Genomic DNA, 20,703 nt, shown 5'->3' on the forward strand with positions numbered 1-20,703 from the left:
ACTCACTCTAGCCTGGACAACAAAGTGAGACTCTGTCTCAAAAAAAAAAAAAAAAAGTTAAAAAACCTCTAAGAAATCAAGTCAAACAATTTTTGGAGGTAGGGTTGTTTTATCTTCTCTTTCTTTGGGTACTGCTAGGACAGAAGATTTAAAAACATGTCTTATTTCACCTTTGCAGTCTTTTTACTTTGCAGGGTTTTGCTTACTGAACTTGAGAGTCTTCTGTGTGGCCTGAACCCCTTGGCCTTAGGGGTCTGGCTGCACAGTAATGGTCTCTCAGCACTGGCTTTCTCCTATGTGCTAACACCAGGGAGTGGAGGGTGTGTTTCCACACCCAGGAAAACTTTCAAATGTGGCCACTGACCCTGCCTTCACAGTTTTTAAGAGCCGGTCATTAATCTCGTTCAGGACTGATTCTAGAAATGTTTCTGGACATTGATTCAACAAATAGGTACAAAAAAACTTCTATGTGCTGGGTGCTCTGAACATCACATCATTTAACTCTCTGTAACTAAGGCTCAAAGAGGCCTCAAAGTACATTTGCTCATTGTCTCTCAGTTGGTAATAACAGCTACCATTTGCTCTATGCCACGAGCCAAATTCTATCGACCTAATAATGTCAAGGTCTTCCTTCACATCATCTTCCAAACATAAAACACCTCTTCTGCCAGCTGTTTTATGTTAATTTTAATTCCAATAGTGCTGTGAGATACTGACTTAGACCAGAAAACTGAGGCTCAGAGAGGCTGAGCCAACAGCCGGGAGTGATTCAGCGAGGATTCCAGTTTAGGTCTATTTGGGTCCAGGGCTTGAGCTCTCTCCAGGGGACTGTCTGTAAAGATACACACTACAATGGTGCATTCTGGTCAGTACAGCCCCAAAGTCCAAGTTCTTTACAATACCCATCATGATATCACCAAGTTCACCAAGTGGTAAGAACGGTCTAGGCTGTAGGCGCAGGCTTTGCAAGTACATAGCAGCATGAAAGTAGAGGAGGAAACCAGGAACCGTCTAAGTCCGTCAGTTGTGGAATAACCGTTTTATCGGTATGAGTGTCTTTTTGTCTCATTATTATGCGGCAGTGAGTCATCTAGGGCGGACCAAAAGGGAAAGTCCTGCCTCTCGTCACCTACGAGAAGTGTAGGTAAGAACTACTTAAGCAAGCAGACGCGCAAAGAGGGAGCTGGCAGTCTCCATCTCCACCCTCAACGGCCCAGTGGGTGCTAAGGTAAGAAGCGCCGAAGGGGTTAACTGTGGCCGGGGAGCCCAGCCACCGCCCCTTCCCAGCATCGCCTCCCAGAATCCTTCAGGTCCCCAGCCAGTTCCCGCACCTCGCGAGACTCCACCCAGTCCCTTCCCCGAACGACTATCCGTCCCCCTTCTGAACCGATCGCTGCGCGGGGCGGAGGACGGGAAAGGGAGGGCGGAAAAGCTGGCCGCGGGGCACGCCGGGAAGTGTGGTCCAAGCGCTTCAGGCGGCCATATTCTTCCGGAGCGCGGGAGGCCAGATAGGCAGCTGGGACTACGATTCCCAGTCGCCCTTTCGGTTTGTTTTTGTTCAAAAAAAAAAAAAAACCCACACTCCCCCTCCTCACTCTTCACACACACTCACACACACCCACGGCAGACACGCACTCACCCGGGCGCCGAAGGGAAAGCCGCGTCTCGCCCTCCCGCCCCACCGCCAGTCCTGTCGCGGTCCCTCAGCAGAGCGGGAAAGCGGAGGCCGGAGCTGTGACCTCTGACCCCGTGGTTATGCGGAGCCGCCGCATTCCTTAGCGATCGCGGGGCTGCCGCCGCCCGCCGCCGCCGCCGTGGGCGACTGACGCAGCGCGGGCGCGTGGAGCCGCCGCCGCCCCTCCCCCACCGTCGCCCTCGCGCCGGGTCTCGCGCCAGCCGGTCCCCGGGCGCCCGCCCCTTCTCCCCGGCCGCACCCGAGTCCTCGCGCGCCGCCGCCGCCGCCGCCCCCGCCCCAGTCCCGCACCGCCGCCCCAGCCCGCCCCGCCCGGAGGTCCCGCGTGGAGCCGCAGCCGCCGCCGGGGAGGAGGAGGATGAAGGACAAACAGAAGAGGAAGAAGGAGCGCACGTGGGCCGAGGCCGCGCGCCTGGTGAGGCGGGCAGCTGAGGGGGGCTCAGTGGGGGGTGGGCTCACTGCGCACCCCCTACCGGGAGGGGGAGGGGCGAAGCCCTGCCCGCCGCCGGAGGGGGCGGGGCCACCTTCCTCTAAGAACGGGACAACCCCACGAGGCGTTGGGTGGGGTGAGGTGCCCCGCCGGCGAGGGATGTGGCGCCTTTTTCTGCACCGCCCCCCCCTCGCCAAATTCCTGCGGAGGGGCGAGCTGGCAGGCCGGCTCCTCCCCCTCTGGCGGCGGGGCCCCAGCTTCCCCTCCCCCACTATTTGGCAGCGTCTGGGGGTCTGGGGAAGCTTCGTTTATTCACCCGGGGGAGTTAGGTTTCCGGGAAGGGTCGGAAGCTCCTCCTTCGCTTCCTGGTGGGTAATGGGTGGTGCGTTTGACTCTGGGGCTGTAAAAGCGACCCCAATTTCAAGGACGCCAGTGACATTTTGAGCTTTCCCAATCTAAACCATGTGTGTGGAGGGAAGCAAATGATTACTCCCAGCTTGAACCCTTAGCAGTGGTTTTCAAACTTTAGTGTCCTGTAGGAGACACCTGGGAGGTTGTTAGAAATGCTCCTCCTAGGGTCTTTCTTAAGATCTACTGAGTCTGAGATTCTGGAATAGAGCCTGAGAATCTTCATTTTAACCAGTTTCCCCAGTGATTCTAATGCAGGTGGCCCAGGGACCACACTTTGAGAAACGCTGACTAGGGTGTTTTACTTCATAAGCTGGACTGGAGTTAGGCACTTTGCAGAGAACTGAAAACACTTTGCAAAGAATGTATGTTGGACAAAGACAAAGTGTCTCTGTTCAAAGATACTGTTCACTGAGGATTTAGCAAAGGAGAGAGTAATTTGAGTGTTTGAAGCTGCCTAGTGAGGGAGAGTATGAATTTTCTGTTCAAAGCATCAGAGGACTTGTAAGTGAAATATCTTCCTTTCGGATTTTCACCCACATAGCTAAGACAATTTGAGGCCTGTTCTTATAAAAATTTGCTGATGACAACAGTAACAGGTTATACTTTTCCCAGAGATGTCACTTCTTCAGAACTGTCATACAGCGAGGTTGTGGTATACATAGCATAAGGGTCTCTTGACACCCTGTAGTTATATATGTAATTGCTATAATTCACTCTTAAGATGAATGAAGCTCAACCTTTTAATTTTCCCTTTTATTGCGAAGTGAGTTTTCTGCCTCAAAGAGGTTGTTTGAAAAAAGATGAATATGTGTTGGGGGTTTTTACAAACCTGGAGTACACCTTAGTACACCTTTTTCTTTCTTGGAGTCTCTGAAACCCAATTATTGATTTGTAAGAACCCAAGCTGTTTGGGCTACAGAATTTTTACTGGTGTTCCGGATCCTCTTCTCCAGGCATTTGTTGCCCAGGGAACAAAAATAGCTGCAGTTTGTATGCTGAAGTTTTGTGCTTCAGTTTATTTGTTTTGGTTTGGCATGTGAAATCTGAAGATTTTCCAGTCCCTAAGTATTTTTTCTTATTCAATCAAAATTGGAAACTTTGGTTAGTTTTCAGGATCTCTTGGAAATTTCAGGATTTCTCTGATGTTGCTTCACCTGGAAATAAATTTAGGCCTGAAGTGGAGTCGGAGAGAGCCAAGAGGATGAACTCTCTTTCTCCTGGAGGTTGAGTCTTATGTGTTCATTGAAATTCTCTGAGTTTCTGTTATGCAGGTGTTAATGACTCTGGGCACCCAAAGGAAATTTGCTTGCTAGAGTTTTACTTGTTAGAGGTAGGTGAAAGTACCTTTAAATCCTGGTTATTTTATGTCCTGACAGAATTCTGAAGTGTATTTGTCTCAAAGCTCTGTTAGCTTTTACTAGTTGAAAGACTAGTAGTTTGGGGGTCTACTGCTATGTTAAGCCTCTTTAGGTTCTTGAATTTACTGTGGTCTGAACTCCAATATTGAGCTTGCTTATTTCTCTTTTTACCATTGGCTAAACTTCAAGCCAGATTATTAAAGGAAGTTATTTCTCTTCTTTTTCTTCTATGGCTCCTCATTAAAAATAGTAACGTGATTAGCAATTATTTTGTGGTGCAGTTCTACATGTAAAAGAGGACTCATGAGAATGTGGTGTGTAATTTTGTGTATCTTTTATGTGTTTTTTGTTTTAGAATTTTCCATCCCTTTGGATGGGACTGGTTGGTAGGTGAAGGGGAAGAGTCCTCTTTCTGTTTAAAATAAAATTGTAACACTGAGTGCTGGAGAGTTTATGAGAGCTCATACTAGACAGAGAAACTTGACTAGGAGGAGCGAGTTGTAATGGTAGTGCGATTAATTAGACCACCTGTACGCTTAGTAATCTATTCTTTGGACAGGTGAATTTAGAGTGCTTGCAATTGCAATCATATGCACTTGCTTCGAGGCACTTCAGATTACTCCCACCCTGAGATTGGTGACAAGAGTGATACTGGGAACCCTTTTAAAAACTGTTTTTCTAGAGAAAACTTCTGGAGAATTTCAGTAGAGTAGTGTACCCCAGGAGATTGATTTTTGCAGCTGTTAATTGTGTTGTTGAGAAATAGATAACTCTTCTTTTCAAACATTTTGTAATATTGTCTTTTCTGGATGTAAAAGTAGACTTTAGGTGGTTGAGTGTGTATAAATCCTTCTGCTTGTTATGAACAATTTGTTTGGGAGAGTAGCCAAGGGGATTTCCCTTTAAATTGAGTACCCTTAAATGGATTCTCCCTGGCTTTGAGAAACTCTTCATTGAATGCTTTATCTTTTGCTTTGATTCATGACTGACCATTCTTAACATCAAACATTTTTTTTCCCTTTGAAGTAGGAGATACTTTTTTCAAAAAGACAGACTAGGAATAGAACACTGCTGAATTGTTCTTATACTAAAAGCTGGAGGCATATACAGTTTTAATAAAAGTGAATATTGTGTATCTTTTGATGTAACTTCCCTTTAGAGATTTAGTTTCCTCTGTCTTAAATTTTCAGGCTGTTCCTGACTGTTGTGTAAATAATTGGTAGATAATTTTTCAGTCATGCTTCTTTAAAAACAGTATCTTACAAAAATTCACTAGCTCAGCCCACACTTAGTATCAAAGAAATGATATATGTGGCAGCGAACATTAGTAACTTGTACCAGGGTTTATTGTAAGTCTCTTCAAGTCAATGCTGCCTATCTTAGCACTTAGGTTCGTAGAATACAAAGATGGATTAAGGTTTGCCCCTTATCTGGGGATGGAGAAGATCCAGACACATGAACAGAATTTTACCACAGGCACGATAAGTGTTACCATAGATGTGTAAATGCCGTAGATGTGTAAATACTTAAACAGATATCCTGGTTCCTACCTTTTGTCCAGGCATAATCATGAATAGTTCCTCCTTTCACTTTCAAGTGTCCTGGTTTGGAAGGTAACTTTTTTTTTTAATATATGTATTGTGAAACAATGGGGACAGGAAGAAGACACACTTAACTCTATTTGGTGGAGATCAGGGAGGCTTCATGTAGGAATGTACCTTCTGAGCTGAATCTTAAAGGTTAAGTAGGAGTTAGCCCATCACAGAGGGCATAAGCAGGAGCTGGTGAAATGAATTAATGGGAGAGAGTGAGTGTGTGTGAGAAAGTATATATGTATTTGCAAAGTGTGGGAATTAGGTAGAACTATGAGTAGTAACTGGAACATAAAGTTTGTGGAGTGTCAGTGTGGAAATAGGTAGAGGCGCAGAGACCAGATCGTGAAGGCCTTGTATGCCATGCCAGTGAGCACCTACTCTGTGCCACGCACTGTAGACCTGTGGTCTCCAACCTCTGGGTCACTGACCAGTACAAGTCTGTGGCCTGTTAGGAATTGGGCTGCAAAGCAGGAGGTGAGTGGCCCCAAGTGAGTGAATGAAGCTTCATCATATTTACAGCCATTTACAGCCGCTCCCCATCGCTTACATCACAACATAAGCTCCACCTCCTATGAGATGAGCGGTGGGCATTAGATTCTCATAGGAGTGCTAACCCTACTACAAACGAACTGAGCATGTGATGGATCATTCTAAGTTGTATGTTCATGATGAGAATCCAATGCCTGATGATGTGAGGTAGAGCTGAAGTGATGCTAGTACTGGGGAGCCGCTGGAAATACAGATTATCATTAGCAGAGAGGTTTAACTGCACAATAAATGTGATGCACTTGAATCATCCTGAAACCCCCAGGCTATAGTATGTAAGTTCTGTGAGAGTAGGGATTTGATTTTGTTTCCTGTGAATCCCTAAAATCATGTCTGGCACAAAGTAGGTATTCTATGTGTTTGTTGAATGAAAGATGACAACAGTTAAGAGTGGATTTGAGGAGAGCAGGACTAGATGGAGGGATATTAATGAAGAGACAGTTTTGTTGGAATCAGGTAAGAGACTGACTTTGGCTTGTGGGACAGATGATAGAAAAGGATGATGCCTGTGTTTCTGAATTAGGTGACCAGATGGGCTGCTAACCAAGGCAGGGAATATAGGAAGAAGAGGGTCTGGAGAAGCGATGACTTAGAGTTACTGATTAAATGAATTAGGGTGGAGCTAAATTAGAGTAGACCATCAAGGGGTTAGTGTGTCCAATACAGAGCTGAATATTTGAATCTGAGGTTTGGAGAGAAGTCAGAGCTAAAGGTAGAGATTTGGGAGTTATCAGAATTTAGGTAGTTGTTGAAACAGATGACAGTGTTACTCAAAGATAATGTAAAAATTGAAAAGGGAGAGAGGCTGAGGATGAGATCATGGGAAATAGGGGTTTTATTTTAGCACCTACTTCTCCAAACCTTGACTTTCTTTAGTGCTAAGGGCTTATGTTCTAGCCTAGGGAGTATCTTCAGCAGTCCTATCAGACTTCTTGCTTTACATTTTGTGATAGCAGTACTTGGTTGTTACAGTTAGTGGTTAAATGGACTGCAAGATGTTAGTTTGATTTGGAGTAACCTCGGTTGCACAGGTAGAGAAAGTATAAAGATAATGACGGTCTTTTTATTCCCTTAGACTCACATTTCTAAAACAATTCAACTTCTTAAAGTGAGAGAGTCTACTTGTGCACTAGAAAATACTGCCATGACTTAGTTATAGGTGATGCTAACATAAACAGGACATTCCACTTCTCATTGTTTGCTTGCACCAGTCACACAGAATCATAGCACTGTGTTGCCAAATGGCAAAATGTACTGTGGCAGTTATCACCAGAATTTCACAACAGAGTGGCAAAAAGCACCATTTAAAAATGAGTACAGGCCGGGCGTAGTGGCTCATGCCTGTAATCCTAGCACCCTGGAAGGCTGAGGCAGGAGGATCGCTTGAGGTCAGGAGCTTGAAACCAGCCTGAACAAGAGTGAGACCCCGTCTCTACTAAAAATAGAAAGAAATTAATTGGCCAAGTAAAAGTATATAGAAAAAATAAGCCAGGCATGGTGGTACATGCCTGTAGTCCTAGCTACTCGGGAGGCTGAGGCAGAAGGATCGCTTGAGCCCAGGACTTTGAGGTTGTTGTGAGCTAGGCTGACGCCATGGCACTCTAGTCCAGGCAACAGAGTGAGACTCTATCTCAAAAAAAAAAAAAGAGTACTTACCATACTTTCTTAGCAAATAAAATTTGAAATTTGAACACATTTCTTTGTTTAAATTTATTGTGCAGCACTATATATTCTGTAGGTTAGCCATAGTAACAGCATCAAGTTAAACAGTAACCAGCGTTACTAAGGTCTCAGGTACCATAACGTGTGTGCCAAGATGTGTGTTCTTAGAATTGTGAATTAGAACATTTCAGCTAATTGCAGTAACTTTCAGTAACTGGATATATTTGTAATTTGGTTTCTGAAGTAGTTTGTTTTTTTCCTTGAGACAGAGTTTCACTCTGTTGCCCTGGCTAGAGTGCCCGTGGCGTCAGCCTAGCTCACAGCAACCTTAAACTCCTGGACTCAAGCAATCCTCCTGTCTCAGCCTCCTGAGTAGTTGGGACTACAGGCATGCGCCACTATGCCTGGCTGATTTTTTTCTATATATATTTTTAGTTGTCCAGCTAATTTGTTTGTATTTTTTTTAGTAGAGGCAGGGTCTCGCTCTTGCTTAGGCTGGTCTTGAACTCCTGAGCTCACGCAATCCACCTGCCTTGGCCTCCTAGAGTGCTAGGATTACAGACATGAGCCACCACGCCCAGCCTCTGAAGTAGTTTTAACTGTGGAAAAACTAAATGCTAGTCACTAGTACCTCATAGCATAACTGTAGCCCATAATACAGATTAATGGATATACGTGGAAATTAAAATCAGGACATTTATATTTTTTTAGGTATTAGAAAACTACTCGGATGCTCCAATGACACCAAAACAGATTCTACATGTCATAGAGGCAGAAGGACTAAAGGAAATGAGGTTTGTATTGGAGGCTCTTATTGCTTAACGCGAGGGTTTCACAGGACATGTGTCTTTCCACAGTTGTGTAGTGATATGAGTAAGTCCACCTGTGTCTATATCTGTGCTTGTGTGTCTGGTGGTTAGGTCCAACTGTCTACCTCTCCCAGGTTCTATGTCCTCTGAGTGGAGGGTGGGAGTGGGTGAACATCGATTTGTTTTCATCAGAGGTACAGTGGCTTTCCCCATCTTTGCTCTCCCTTAAATCTTGTCATAGAGCTTGTTTTTGTAAAAAGAGTCAGGGCACATTTTCTCTTGTACTGTTTTGCAAGTTTCAGTAGTAGAAAAGGGGCAGACCTTGATAGGCTCTATTGTGCCTATAATTACCCTTTTCTCTATGTTGTACCTCTGAAATCCTTTTAGGATTAAAGAGAGGAGGTCTCAGTATGAAACCCACTGGCTTTTTCCCCCTCTTACTGATTTTAGCTGTTTATGATATGAATATACTGAATTTTGAGATGATCTTGATTTTCTTTTAATGTAGTTTTCCTAGAGAAGCAACAAGTTAGGAACACAGAAGGCAGAGATGGAAACTAGTGACTGTCCTTAATCTTTCTTCTTACCCTTAACTCAAACTTTTTTTTTTTTTTTTTAAATTGAGGAAGGAGGAAAGCACAACACACTTCTTTCCTGGAACTCAGAACAAATAGCATATGTTGTTGCTGGTCAGGCTTTAAGTGCTTTAATTGACCTTTTAGGGTCAAAAGGTCCTCATTAAACTCAGTTGTGAGTTTAAATAGTCGCAAATTGATATTTTGTGGGGAGGGAAGATTAGGATTATTTAGATCACATTTATTTGACTTGTACTTATGCACTGTATAGTCTTACAGTTGTGCTTATTTTTGTTTTTATGGCCTATTTCCCATCATGCTGCTGTCTGCACTGCTGTTGGACTACTATCCGTGTAGAAGGTAAATTAGTCCCTTTGGGACAGATGGAATTAAGAACTTTAACTTGCTTCTGCTTTTTGCTCTTATAGGAATTATGAAGCAGTCATGGTGGCTCGTGATTAGTGAGCAGCTCTATAATTTGTAGACAGAGGTATAGTGTGTAGGAGTTACAGAAGGACTTTGCCAGCATGCCATTCCCCCTTGTAGCAAAGATGCTAGCACACCCACTTGATACTCCAGATTCTGCACAAAGTTTCTTTTAGAGATTGGTTCTTGGTGAAAATTTTTTAGCATCCAGTGTGTTCCAAAGCAAAATAAGTAATAGTTTTTTTTAATGGCTTTTTTAGACTCAATTTATTTTTAACACTGCATAAATTAGGGCCTTTAGTTCTGAAAAATGCCGGGAGGCTTTATTTAAGGTATTTATGTTTTTAAGAGAAGATGCACAGGTGCGTCTTAGCACTAACGTGCTTGTGCCAAACTTAATTAATAATAATAGGCATTTGTCTATATTTTTGGCAGCTTTTCTATTTTAGATTCAGTAGATAGCCTCTATCTCACTGAATTGTCACTGTTTTGCACCCTACTCTTGTGATAGGGACCATGAAACAGCTTAACATATCATCTTTTTAGTTTAATGTTTAAGCATTCCTGGATACTAAATTTACTTAACTTACATTTTGTATTCGGATTTAAATTATTGTTTCTGGGTAGATGTATTATAGAATAAAACTCATCCCCCCCACACACAACAGAGAAAAAAGCAAATGAGGTATTATTCCTTTTGCGTGGTTGTCAGAAAATACTTAGCTGCAAAAAAAGGAGTGCTTATTTTATTTGGACAGCACAGTGGGGTTTTTTTGTTTGTTTGTTTTTTGAGACAGAGTCTCGCTTTGTTGCCCAACCTAGAGTGGAGTGCCGTGGCGTCAGCCTAGCTCACAGCAACCTCAATCTCCTGGGCTCAAGCAATCCTCCTGCCTCAGCTTCCCAAGTAGCTGGGACTACAGGCATGCGCCATCATGCCTGGCTAATTTTTTCTATATATATTAGTTGGCCAATTAATTTCTTTCTATTTTTTTAGTAGAGACGGGGTCTCGCTCTTGCTCAGGCTGGTTTTGAACTCCTGACCTCGAGCAATCTGCCCGCCTCGGCCTCCCAGAGTGCTAGGATTACAGGCCTGAGCCATAGTGCCGCCCGGCCAGCACAGTTGATTATGTGGTCTTTGTGATGGTAATGACATATGGCAGTTTCTGAGCATGATATGTAGGTTGAAATGTAGAGGCTAGGAAGGTCTCGATTTTGTTTTTAATAGTAAAATTATATGAAAATTTAATTTTAAAAATTTTATTAAAATGTAAAAAAAATCATTAATGTGTTTTTTCTATATTGGGGGGGATGTCGTTCATATTGTCAAAAAACACTAAAAATGTGTTAGATATGGCTTTTGGGTATCACATAACATCTCTTATCCCAGAGCTCTCTAAGTGTGATTTATGAATTTCATTTGGTTATTCTTTTATTACTTTCATAGTAATATTGTTGTCATGAGACATTTTCTTCTGTATTTCTTGCTCTATTTCTCAATTTGAGAATGAGTTAGAGGGATTTGGTCTTTGAGTAAGTATGCATATGGATTTGTATGACCCTCATCCATCCTTTTGTGTTTTATAGTGGGACATCCCCTCTTGCGTGCCTCAATGCCATGCTACATTCCAATTCAAGAGGAGGAGAGGGGTTGTTTTATAAACTGCCTGGCCGAATCAGCCTTTTCACACTCAAGGTAAGTAATATAAACTGTTTTCATGTAGTGATTCTCAAAGTTTTAGTGGGCATTAGAGTCACCTGGTAGGTCTGGAATGGGGCCATGAATTTGCATTTCTGCTAAGCAGTTGGGTGACATTGATGCTGTTGGTTCTAAATGGCACTTTGAGATGCTCTAGTGTGAAAATAGGGTATTAAGAATTATTTAATCATAGCAGTTCTTGTCTTTGTTCAGCTTTGGTGGTCTATATCTTTGTAGGTTGTACAAAATTGAAGGGTAAGTATGCGTGGGGATAATTGCAAATATTCTTTAATTAGGATTTTGATGTAATGATGTGAAGGATAAATTACCGGGCAGTTAAAGTAAGACCTACTCTGTGGAAAATAACTGAAATGTGAACATATTTGTAGAAATTCAAAAACTCATTAGCATTTACTGATGCTAATTACAAAAGAAGAGAACCTAAATCAGGTAGAGTTCATAATAAAGCTTAAAAGGGTGAAATTAACAGACTAATTATTTTCTTACCATTTGTGATATATATGGCAATCATTTAGACCAGAGATCTGCAAACTTTTCCTATAAAAGTTCAGAAAATAAATATTTTAGGTTTTATGGACCATACTGTTTGTTTCATAACCACTCTAGCTCTGCCATTGCAGCAGGAAAGTAGCCATAGACCATACACAAATGAATGGGCATGGCTGTGTCCCAATAAAAAACTTATTTATAAGTGTATGTTTTATTTATGAAAACAGGCGGCAGGCTAGATTTGACTTGAGTCTATATTTTGCCGACCCCTGATTTAGATGTAAGATGACTCTGGGGAAATTGGAAATTTGATGCTGACCCTTGTATTCTTCTATAATGTGTTTATAAATTGTAGTAGCCATTATACAAACATTTTCCTTTTAATTTTTTTTCTTGATGGATTGTATTAATTCAAATTTAATTAAAAACCTGAACAAAAACCAACTATATAACCTGAAGTTATGAAACCTAGTCTTTTAATAGTTTGGACTTTCTGTTTTTCCTTTGGTTTTGCATGCTTTTCTTGTAATTAAGCCTTGGGAGAGCCCCTGATTTCAAAACCTAGTTTTGTAATCTAGGATGGATTTAACCCCTCTTTTTATGGTGGTGTATGCATCCCTGGCATTGAGTCAGTCCTTAATAAATGGTAGTCTTTATGTTATTCTTAGATTATTCGTCCTTAATTGCCTGTCAATGGCACCTTTCTATTATTTTATATATGTCATATATATTATAATTACATGTAATTATATATAGTTATACATGCCATATATAACAAATATGCCTGTTAATGGCATATTTCTGTTTTAAAGAGGAAAGAGAATTACTTTTTTCTATGAGTACCTTGAGGGTAGGAACTGAGTTTTGTCTTTGTAATTTGGCTTTGGGCTGAATTCTTGGCAAACAGTTAATGTTTGAACAGAATTTCATTTCTTCATCTTAATTTTAATATATCATTGAGTAAGTATTGTATGAACCTGCTGGAGGCTCAGAAGTGTTATATTATTCTGCAGCCTATGTCTGAGATGCACTGATTGAATATGCGCTTACCACATCATCTCATTTGCCTTTGACTTTATGCTGCTTATTCTTCATAGCATCTTATTCATTGGCCTTGTGCATCTGGAAAGCATCACCTCTGTGATATTTATTGTGCTCATGATTTTGGGTTCATGATTTGCTTATCTGGTTCTTCCGGTTAGACTGTAAACTCCTTGAGGGCACAGTCTATCTTACTCTTATCCACAGTAGTAGGTAAAAAGTTGCCTTCAATAAACGCATATTTAAGCCAGACGTCGTGGCTTGTGCTTGCAGTCCCAGCTACTGGAGAGGCTAAGATGAGAAAATTGATTGAGCCCAGGAGTTTGAGGATGCAGTGATCTATGATAGTGCCACTATACTCCAGCTTGAGTGACAGATTGAGACTTTGACTCTATTAAAAAAAAAAAAACCACTAACATGATATTTTTAATGAATGAATTTAGTGAATAATAAATTTATAAATTGGAGTACCATATTGTCTTAGTCTGTTTTCAGTTGCTTATAACAGAATGCCTGAAAGTGGGTAATTTATAAAGAAAAGGAATTTATAGTTATGGAGTCTGGGAAGTCCAAAGTTGGAGGATGTACCTGGAGACAGCTTCCTGGTTGATGGAGACTTTCTGCAGAGTCCTGAGGCAGCTCTGGGCATCCAGATGGTGAGGGGGCAGAGCATACTAATGTGCTAACTTAGGTCTCTACTTCCTCTTATAAAGCCATCAGTTCCCCTCCCATGATAATGCATTAATCCATTAGCCCATGAATGGGAATCCTTTCGTGAAGGCAGATCCCTCACGACTCAATCACTTCTTAAGGCCTCCCTCTCAATACTGCCATATTGGGGATTGAGTTTTGGAGGTTTCTCATATTTGCTTTATTTTTCTGTACATATTTATGCATTTTTTTCAGACAGTTGAGTTCGGACATGGCACTTTACCTCTAAATATTTTACAATGTATGTTTTAAGAACAAGGACATTTTCCTACATAACCACAATACCATTATCTCAAGAGACTTAACATTGGTACAATAGTGTATAATATATAGTACATGTTCAAATTTTTCTTTAGTTCTAAAATTTCTTTGTGGCTTATTTTTTAAAATCTTGCATCCAATGAAGAATTTTGCATTACGTTTTGTTGTCATGTTTCTTTAATCTCCTTTAATGTAGTTCCTTTGCTTTTGTCCAGGCCAGTTGTTGTTTAGAATTAAGTACATTTTAAAGGACTAATAAAAATGTGGCAATCTTGGTTATTTTCAGAGTCCTTTATGTTGTACTGCCTAGGTGATGTCTACTGTTCCAAGTTGTGGACCAAAGCTGTTCAGTAGTAGAAGATGGAAATGGTGGGATGTTTTGCATAGTGGTCTACCAAGAGCTAGTTTGGTTAGCATCTTGCCTATAATAAAGGACAGGAAAACACCAATTATTTAACTTATATTTCTCATTTTTGCTTTAGAAGGTAGTAGTGACATCTTTGAAATCCTTTGGCATTTTCTTTGTCTAAGCTTTCCTTTGTGTATTAAGGAAAACCTTATGTACAAAATGGCTTGTAGTTTTTTTGTTCCCTGCTTGCAGATCTCTTTTGGTGGGCCATCAAAGTCAGAATTATATTTTATCCAGGTAGTTTGCTACTTACTGAAAATAGTAGCATTTTTTCCCTTATCTGTGATTACCAAAGATTTACTGATAAGCTGGAGTCTTTCTGGGCATGCCACAGGGTTCCTTCTCTGATAGAAGTTGTTCTGGTTAGTGTGATAGTACAGATTGGGTATCCCTTATCCAAAACACGGGATTAGAAGTGTTATGGATTTGGGTTTTTTTGCATATATAATGAAATATCTTGGGGATGGGACCCAAGTCTAAACATGCAATTAGTTTGTTTCATACATACCTTATATACACTATATATATATATTGTTGTTGTTAATTTTTTTCGCCCTCTCAACCCAGCTTTTCCTGACTCCGGGAAGAACCGGGAAGAGAATGCCCATACACTATATTTTTAATAATTTTGTGCATGAAACAAAGTTTTGACTGTATTTTAACAGCGACCTGTCACATGAAGTCAAGTGTAGAATTTTCCATTTATGGTGTGTAGTGTCAGCAAAAAAATGATTTTGGATTTTGGGATTAGGGATGCTCAACCTGTATGTTTGACACTTTACATATAGATGCTTGTATCAGTACTCAGAGCTCGTCCTTGGATGGATGGGATTGATGAAATGTATGTATCTCTGCTTCGAATTATTGATTTGAATTGCTTTCCTTAAGCTATTCTTAAAAGTCATCTGTCGGGCTGGGCGCAGTGGCTCACGCCTATAATCCTAGCACTCTGGGAGGCCAAGGCTGGGGGGGGATTGCTCAAGATCAGGAGTTCGAGACCAGCCTGAGCAAGAGTGAGACCCTGTCTCTACTGAAAATAAAAAGAAATTAATTAGCCAACTAAAAATATATAGAAAAAATTAGCTGGGCATGGTGGTGCATGCCTGTAGTCCCAGCTACTTGGGAGGCTGAGGCAGTAGGATTGCTTGAGCCCAAGAGTTTGAGGTTGCTGTGAGCTAGGCTGACGCCACAGCACTCTAGCCTGGGCAACAGAGTGAGACTCTGTCTCAAAAAAAGAAAAAAAATAAAAGAATGAGGATGCACCTTCACAATAAAAAAAAAAGTCATCTGTCATTGTTGATCATTGCCTGGTTAGAGGTAGGATTTATATTGTTTTTTACACTTGGGATTTCCTGTTGACATAAGACTACTGTGAACTCCTTTGTAGTGTTCTACATTTTTGGGACTTTCATGTTGAAATAGTATGGTTTTGTGTCAAGCTGTTGTGTCACTGCTGAGTTTAAATTGAGTTAGTGGATAATCATTTCAGCACTCAGTGTCAGGCATAACTGCAGTCATCTCAACATTATTCAGTTTTGTTGTTGTATGATGTTCAAATAGAGATGTCATTTATGGCTGTTTGTACTTTATTGTATCAAATGTGGTGATATAAAGTTGAGCCTTTGGGGTATTTTTTCAATTAACAAGCTCAGTGGAACCTCTTTAATGTACAGACCATTTTAAAAGTATAAAAAATATCTTGGTAAAAGAAATAGATGACTACACTTGAGGTATCATATCCTACCCTTAAAATCCATAGTTTGTACACTGATTTCTAACTGGAGAACAAAGGAAAAAAATTAAAAAAAAAATAAAATTCATAGTTTGTGGGCTGTGCATGGTGGCTCATGCTTGTAATTGCAGTACTTTGGGAGGCTGAGGTGGGAGGATTGCTTGAGTCCCGGAATTCGAGGTCTCAGCCTCCCATGTGAGCTAGACTGCCTCAGCCTCAGCCTACTGCCTCAGCCTCCCATGTGAGCTAGACTGACACCATGGCACTCTAGCCTGGGCAACAGAGTGAGACTCTGTCTCAAAAAAACCCAAACCAAAATAAAACTATATTACCATTAAATACCAAGAAAAGAACAAACGGAGTAAGCCTAGATTTAAATACAATAAAATCATAAAGCTTATTTGAAAGGCAATATCAGAACCCATTTTGATTTTCAGTAGGTGCATAGCAAAGAGTGCTTTTTTTTTTCTTTTCCTTTTCTTTTCTTTTTTTTTTTTTTTTTTTGTAGTGACAGAGTCTCATTCTGTCACCCTGGCTAGAGTACAGTGGCGTCATTGTGGCTCACTGCATCTAACTTCCATCTCCTGGGCTCAAACGATCCTCCTGCCTCAGCCTCCGAAGTAGCTGGGACTACAGGTGCACACCACCATGCCAGGCTAATTTTTTCTATTTTAGTAGAGATGGGTTTGCTCTTTCTTAGGCTGGTCTCAAACTCTTGAGCTCAAGCATCCTCATGCTCGGCCTCCCAGAGTGCTAGGATTATAGGCATGAGCCACTGGTCCAGCAAGATTGTCTTTTTTAAAAATGCAAATTAGATCATGTCACTATCACTTTCTTGTGCGTGGCCCTTGCTTACCTCTCTGATCTGCTCTCCTAGCACTTTCCACTTATTCATTGTACTTCAGCCACTCTGGCCTTCAGTCTGTTTCTCAAACACCCCAAACTTTTGTACACTTTAGGACCCTTATATTTGCTAGTCTCTGTGCCTGGAAAATTCTGCAGTAGCTTCTTGTCATTTGGTTCTTGGTTCAATAGTATCTTTTTAGTGAAGCTTTCTCCTACTACCAATCCAATTCTGCAATATTATTATGGTTTTTGTTTGTTTCATGTTCCTATCAGTATCCCAAATTACCTTGATTGTTTGGTACTTGGTTATCATTAGCTTTCCCCCACTAGAATGTAAGTGCATGGACTTTGTTTTCACTGTATCCCTGTATCTGGTACATAATAGGTACTTAACCACTTTGGTACGAGCATGGACTATAGTCGACAGCTACAGATGAACGTGCACAGCTACTTTAGCCAACAGCCGTGATAAGGCTTTTCTAATTTTTCATTTATCAAAATAAAATTGTGAACATTTAAAAATAACATAATGAAAACATATATGTATATGTTACCTATTCTGATTTACAAGTAAAGCTGCCTGTAAAGTAAAACAAGCTTTCAGTGCTTTAAAGCTTTCCTCATCACACAAGAGCAAAATGGATTCGTCGTCAATGCACAGCACAAACTATCGTGTGGACTGTGAGTGCTGGCTGTGGGTGAGGTTTCGAGGCCAGTGAGCGCTGTATCGAAGTGGTTAATAAATATTGGCTGAATGAAAAGTAAAAGATAGTATTACCAAAATCTTAAGCCAGCTAATTCTCCTTGTATTTCACCTTGCTTTCATATCAGTTTTTGTTATAGAATATGCGTATTTTGGGTTATTTTTTTTTTTCCTGCTCAGCAAGTTAACTTTTTTTTTTTTTTTTTTTTTTTTTTTGAGACAGCGTCTCGCTTTGTTGCCCAGGCTAGAGTGAGTGCCGTGGCGTCAGCCTAGCTCACAGCAACCTCAAACTCCTGGGCTCCAGTGATCCTTCTGCCTCAGCCTCCCGGGTAGCTGGGACTACAGGCATGCACCACCATGCCCGGCTAATTTTTTTTTTATATATATATCAGTTGGCCAATTAATTTCTTTCTATTTATAGTAGAGACGGGGTCTCGCTCTTGCTCAGGCTGGTTTTGAACTCCTGACCTTGAGCAATCCGCCCGCCTCGGCCTCCCAAGAGCTAGGATTACAGGCGTGAGCCACAGCGCCCGGCCAGCAAGTTAACTTTTAAGAACTCCATTTTTCTTGCCCTCTTTGGAGCAGTTCACATAAATCTGTGAAAGAATCTGCTGATGTTAGAAATAAACTTTTCTTTCATAGACAATGGCTATAATCTGGTTTTTCTTAATTGCTGAAGGAAGAAACTGAGCCATTAGAAACAGTTTAAATATTTTATGTACTTTTTAGATATCATATTATTCCTTTTGGAGTTTTGAACTTTGGTCATCTTGTTAGAAAAGAATTTTTATGTCTCTTGTTTAGGACTGAAAAAAGAAAAAAAGAGTTTCACTTTCATTTAAAATGGTAGGGATATTTGTAGACAGTATCTTTTGTAGTCTGTGTGAGTCCTATCAAATATGTGATCTTATTTAATGCTTAGGATCCTACAATTTTAGTGGAGGAGGGGATCTCAAGTCATCCAGTCCATTTTCATTTTTCTGATAGAAAATCGAGCTTCTCATAGATTAAATGATTTGTCTGTGACTGTATAGCTGCACGATAAAGGCATATGGCTGAGCTGGGACTGAAACTCAAGATTCCTCACCTTTGGGTTTGATTTCTTGTCATGATGCCAATTTAGAATAGAGAGTTTTCTTCAGGTTTTGTGAACTTTGGCCGCTTCATCTTTTGAAGGATCTTACAAATTCCTTTATTTCTCAAAATGTCAGTTTATTCTCTGTAATGAAAATGCTTGTGATTGTTAAGTGAAAGTAGCTTTTCATATTCTTAGATGTGAACCCATTTTTTTTTATTTTAGAGTATTATGGAGATACAAGTGTTAAGGTTACGTATATTGCCCATGCCCTCCTCCCCCCTGATGTGAACCCTTTTGTTATGTCTGGTTGGTTTGAGTTTCTGCATTCTCCATTAATTATATTGGCATTTCTAATTGTTGGCTTTCTTTTCAGTGCCAGAATGAGTGATATATGGTGGTGCCAAGAACACCAGAATAGGAGTCAAGGTCTGGGTTATAGCATGGTACCTTATGTATTACTTCATATCTCCACTTCTACTTTCTTGTCTCTAACAATGAGTAGTTAAAATAGTTTGGGTGTTTAAAAAACTGCAATTGTAAAACCCTTTTATCTCATGAAATGAAACAGCAAAATACAGATTGGTCACTGTGAAACTGCTGTAGTTGAAGCTTGAGGGCCCAGTTTCTCCATCTTTCATGGGTTCTACCATCTCTATCCTGTACGCTAAGCCTAAGGTATCTTCCCTGGACCCTGGTTTTCGGTTGAAAACTTCCTGGGTGGAAAACTAGTAAAGGTACTCACATTCTAGCATCTAGACTGTTCTGTGTAGATGGTAAGTAAGCCATGGATATTTTTCTTTTCTGTTTTTTTTTTTTTTGTTGTTGTTGTTTTGTGATGCGTTTGTTGAGGCTGTCCCACTCTGTACTGTGTAGGAGAAGTCCACACAGAAGGCCCAGTTAGTAGAGACCATTTGCTCTGGTTAATTGCTGCAGTACTTTGGTTTTGATGGAGGCTTTGATTCCTCAGTTGGTGAACAGTTCTTTATTTGAATAATTCTCAAGGGACATCTGGGTCTGTCTTTGAAAGAAGGAGTATTCCATTGTCAGGATTCCCAGCCAGCTCAGGGAGAAGAGAGAACTTGATTGTTTTCAGAGCCCTGGTCAGAGTCTGGTTTTATATCTGAGAGATGAACTGCCTTTTGTTCTTCTACCTCCTGAAGTTCAGAGCCCTGTGTGAATAAAATGGTAAAGGTCAAGTAACAGTGGTTTAGAAAAACACTACATACTACCACGGAGTGGTTTTGTGATAGCATAGGGGAGTGGGCAGGCTGATAATTTCAGGGTCATTAAAAGATATATATATATATTTCAAACAAAATGGTTATTTCTATTAAGTATGATTTTAAAGCACCAGGATTTTGGGAAAATGAGATTGTACATACTCTAGGCTTCCTTGGGACTGGGGGAGGGTGGGGAAACCCTTTTCTTTGTATCAGCCAGTATGAAAACTATGCACTTGATCTCTTAATCCTTCAGATCAGACTTTTGGGAAGAGTTAGTTGAAGAATTTGTTTAGTCTAAGAAAGTTACTTCTTCTAGCTTAGCTAAATCTGGAAGATAAAATAAATGGCAGTGGATGTTTAATTGAGTGCTAACTATATTCCAAACATACTCCTCATACTGGTCCCTTTGAAGCATAAATATGTTTCCAACTCTTATACTAATGAGAAAATGACCTGAGAGAGTTAAGTAAATGGTACACAGTAATGTTTTTGGCTATTTGAGTGATTTATATTACATAGAGGACAGGTTAGGAACTTTGAAGCTTGAGCTAAATGAGTCAGTTCTCAGATGTTTGAGAAGCATGCCTCAAGGTTCTAGAAGAATAACTTCAAATTCAAAATTGTGTATTTTCTCCTATTCTGAATGATACTCTTGATTCAGTGATACTAAATGGGCTTTGAAATGTCTGATGCTTCTTCAAAGTATCAGCTTTTGTTTTAGTTTTCTCTTTTGAGATACAGATGACTCTTCCATATTTTCCTTGGAAAGCTATCTGTCCTAACAATTCTACTTTTAAAACTTCAATTTTTTTTGGGGGGGAGGGGTGTTCATTTCCACCCTAGTCTAAATTATCCTTGTATGTGGGATACTGCAATAGCTACTGCTGGGTCTACTTGCTTTCACTTCATCCCCTTTATAATCCAGTGCTTTGCTCTTTTATAATCCACATAGCCACCAGAGGGATTTTTTCAAAACATAATTTGATCA

At 40.6% G+C, this 20,703-nt stretch overlaps 1 protein-coding gene across 3 annotated transcripts in view; it reads left to right on the forward strand.

Annotated features, from left to right (window-relative positions):
- Positions 1-726: 726 nt before the first annotated feature.
- Positions 727-20,703, forward strand: part of ASXL1 (ASXL transcriptional regulator 1) — a 63,267-nt gene continuing 43,290 nt past the window's right edge. Inside the window, exons 1-3 of one of the 3 annotated variants that reach the window (XM_012754777.3) lie at positions 727-2,108; positions 8,407-8,489; positions 11,090-11,198. In XM_012754777.3, the coding sequence (XP_012610231.2) occupies positions 2,052-2,108; positions 8,407-8,489; positions 11,090-11,198 (249 nt within the window). In that variant the 5' untranslated portion in view covers positions 727-2,051. Of the gene's footprint in view, positions 2,109-8,406; positions 8,490-8,519; positions 9,440-11,089; positions 11,199-20,703 lie in introns of those variants that run through there. The other 2 variants (XM_076011024.1, XM_076011023.1) reach the window with 2 other exon arrangements.

Source organism: Microcebus murinus, chromosome 16 (assembly GCF_040939455.1).
Source record: "Microcebus murinus isolate Inina chromosome 16, M.murinus_Inina_mat1.0, whole genome shotgun sequence".
In the NCBI taxonomy this organism is placed as follows: Eukaryota; Metazoa; Chordata; class Mammalia; order Primates; family Cheirogaleidae; genus Microcebus; species Microcebus murinus.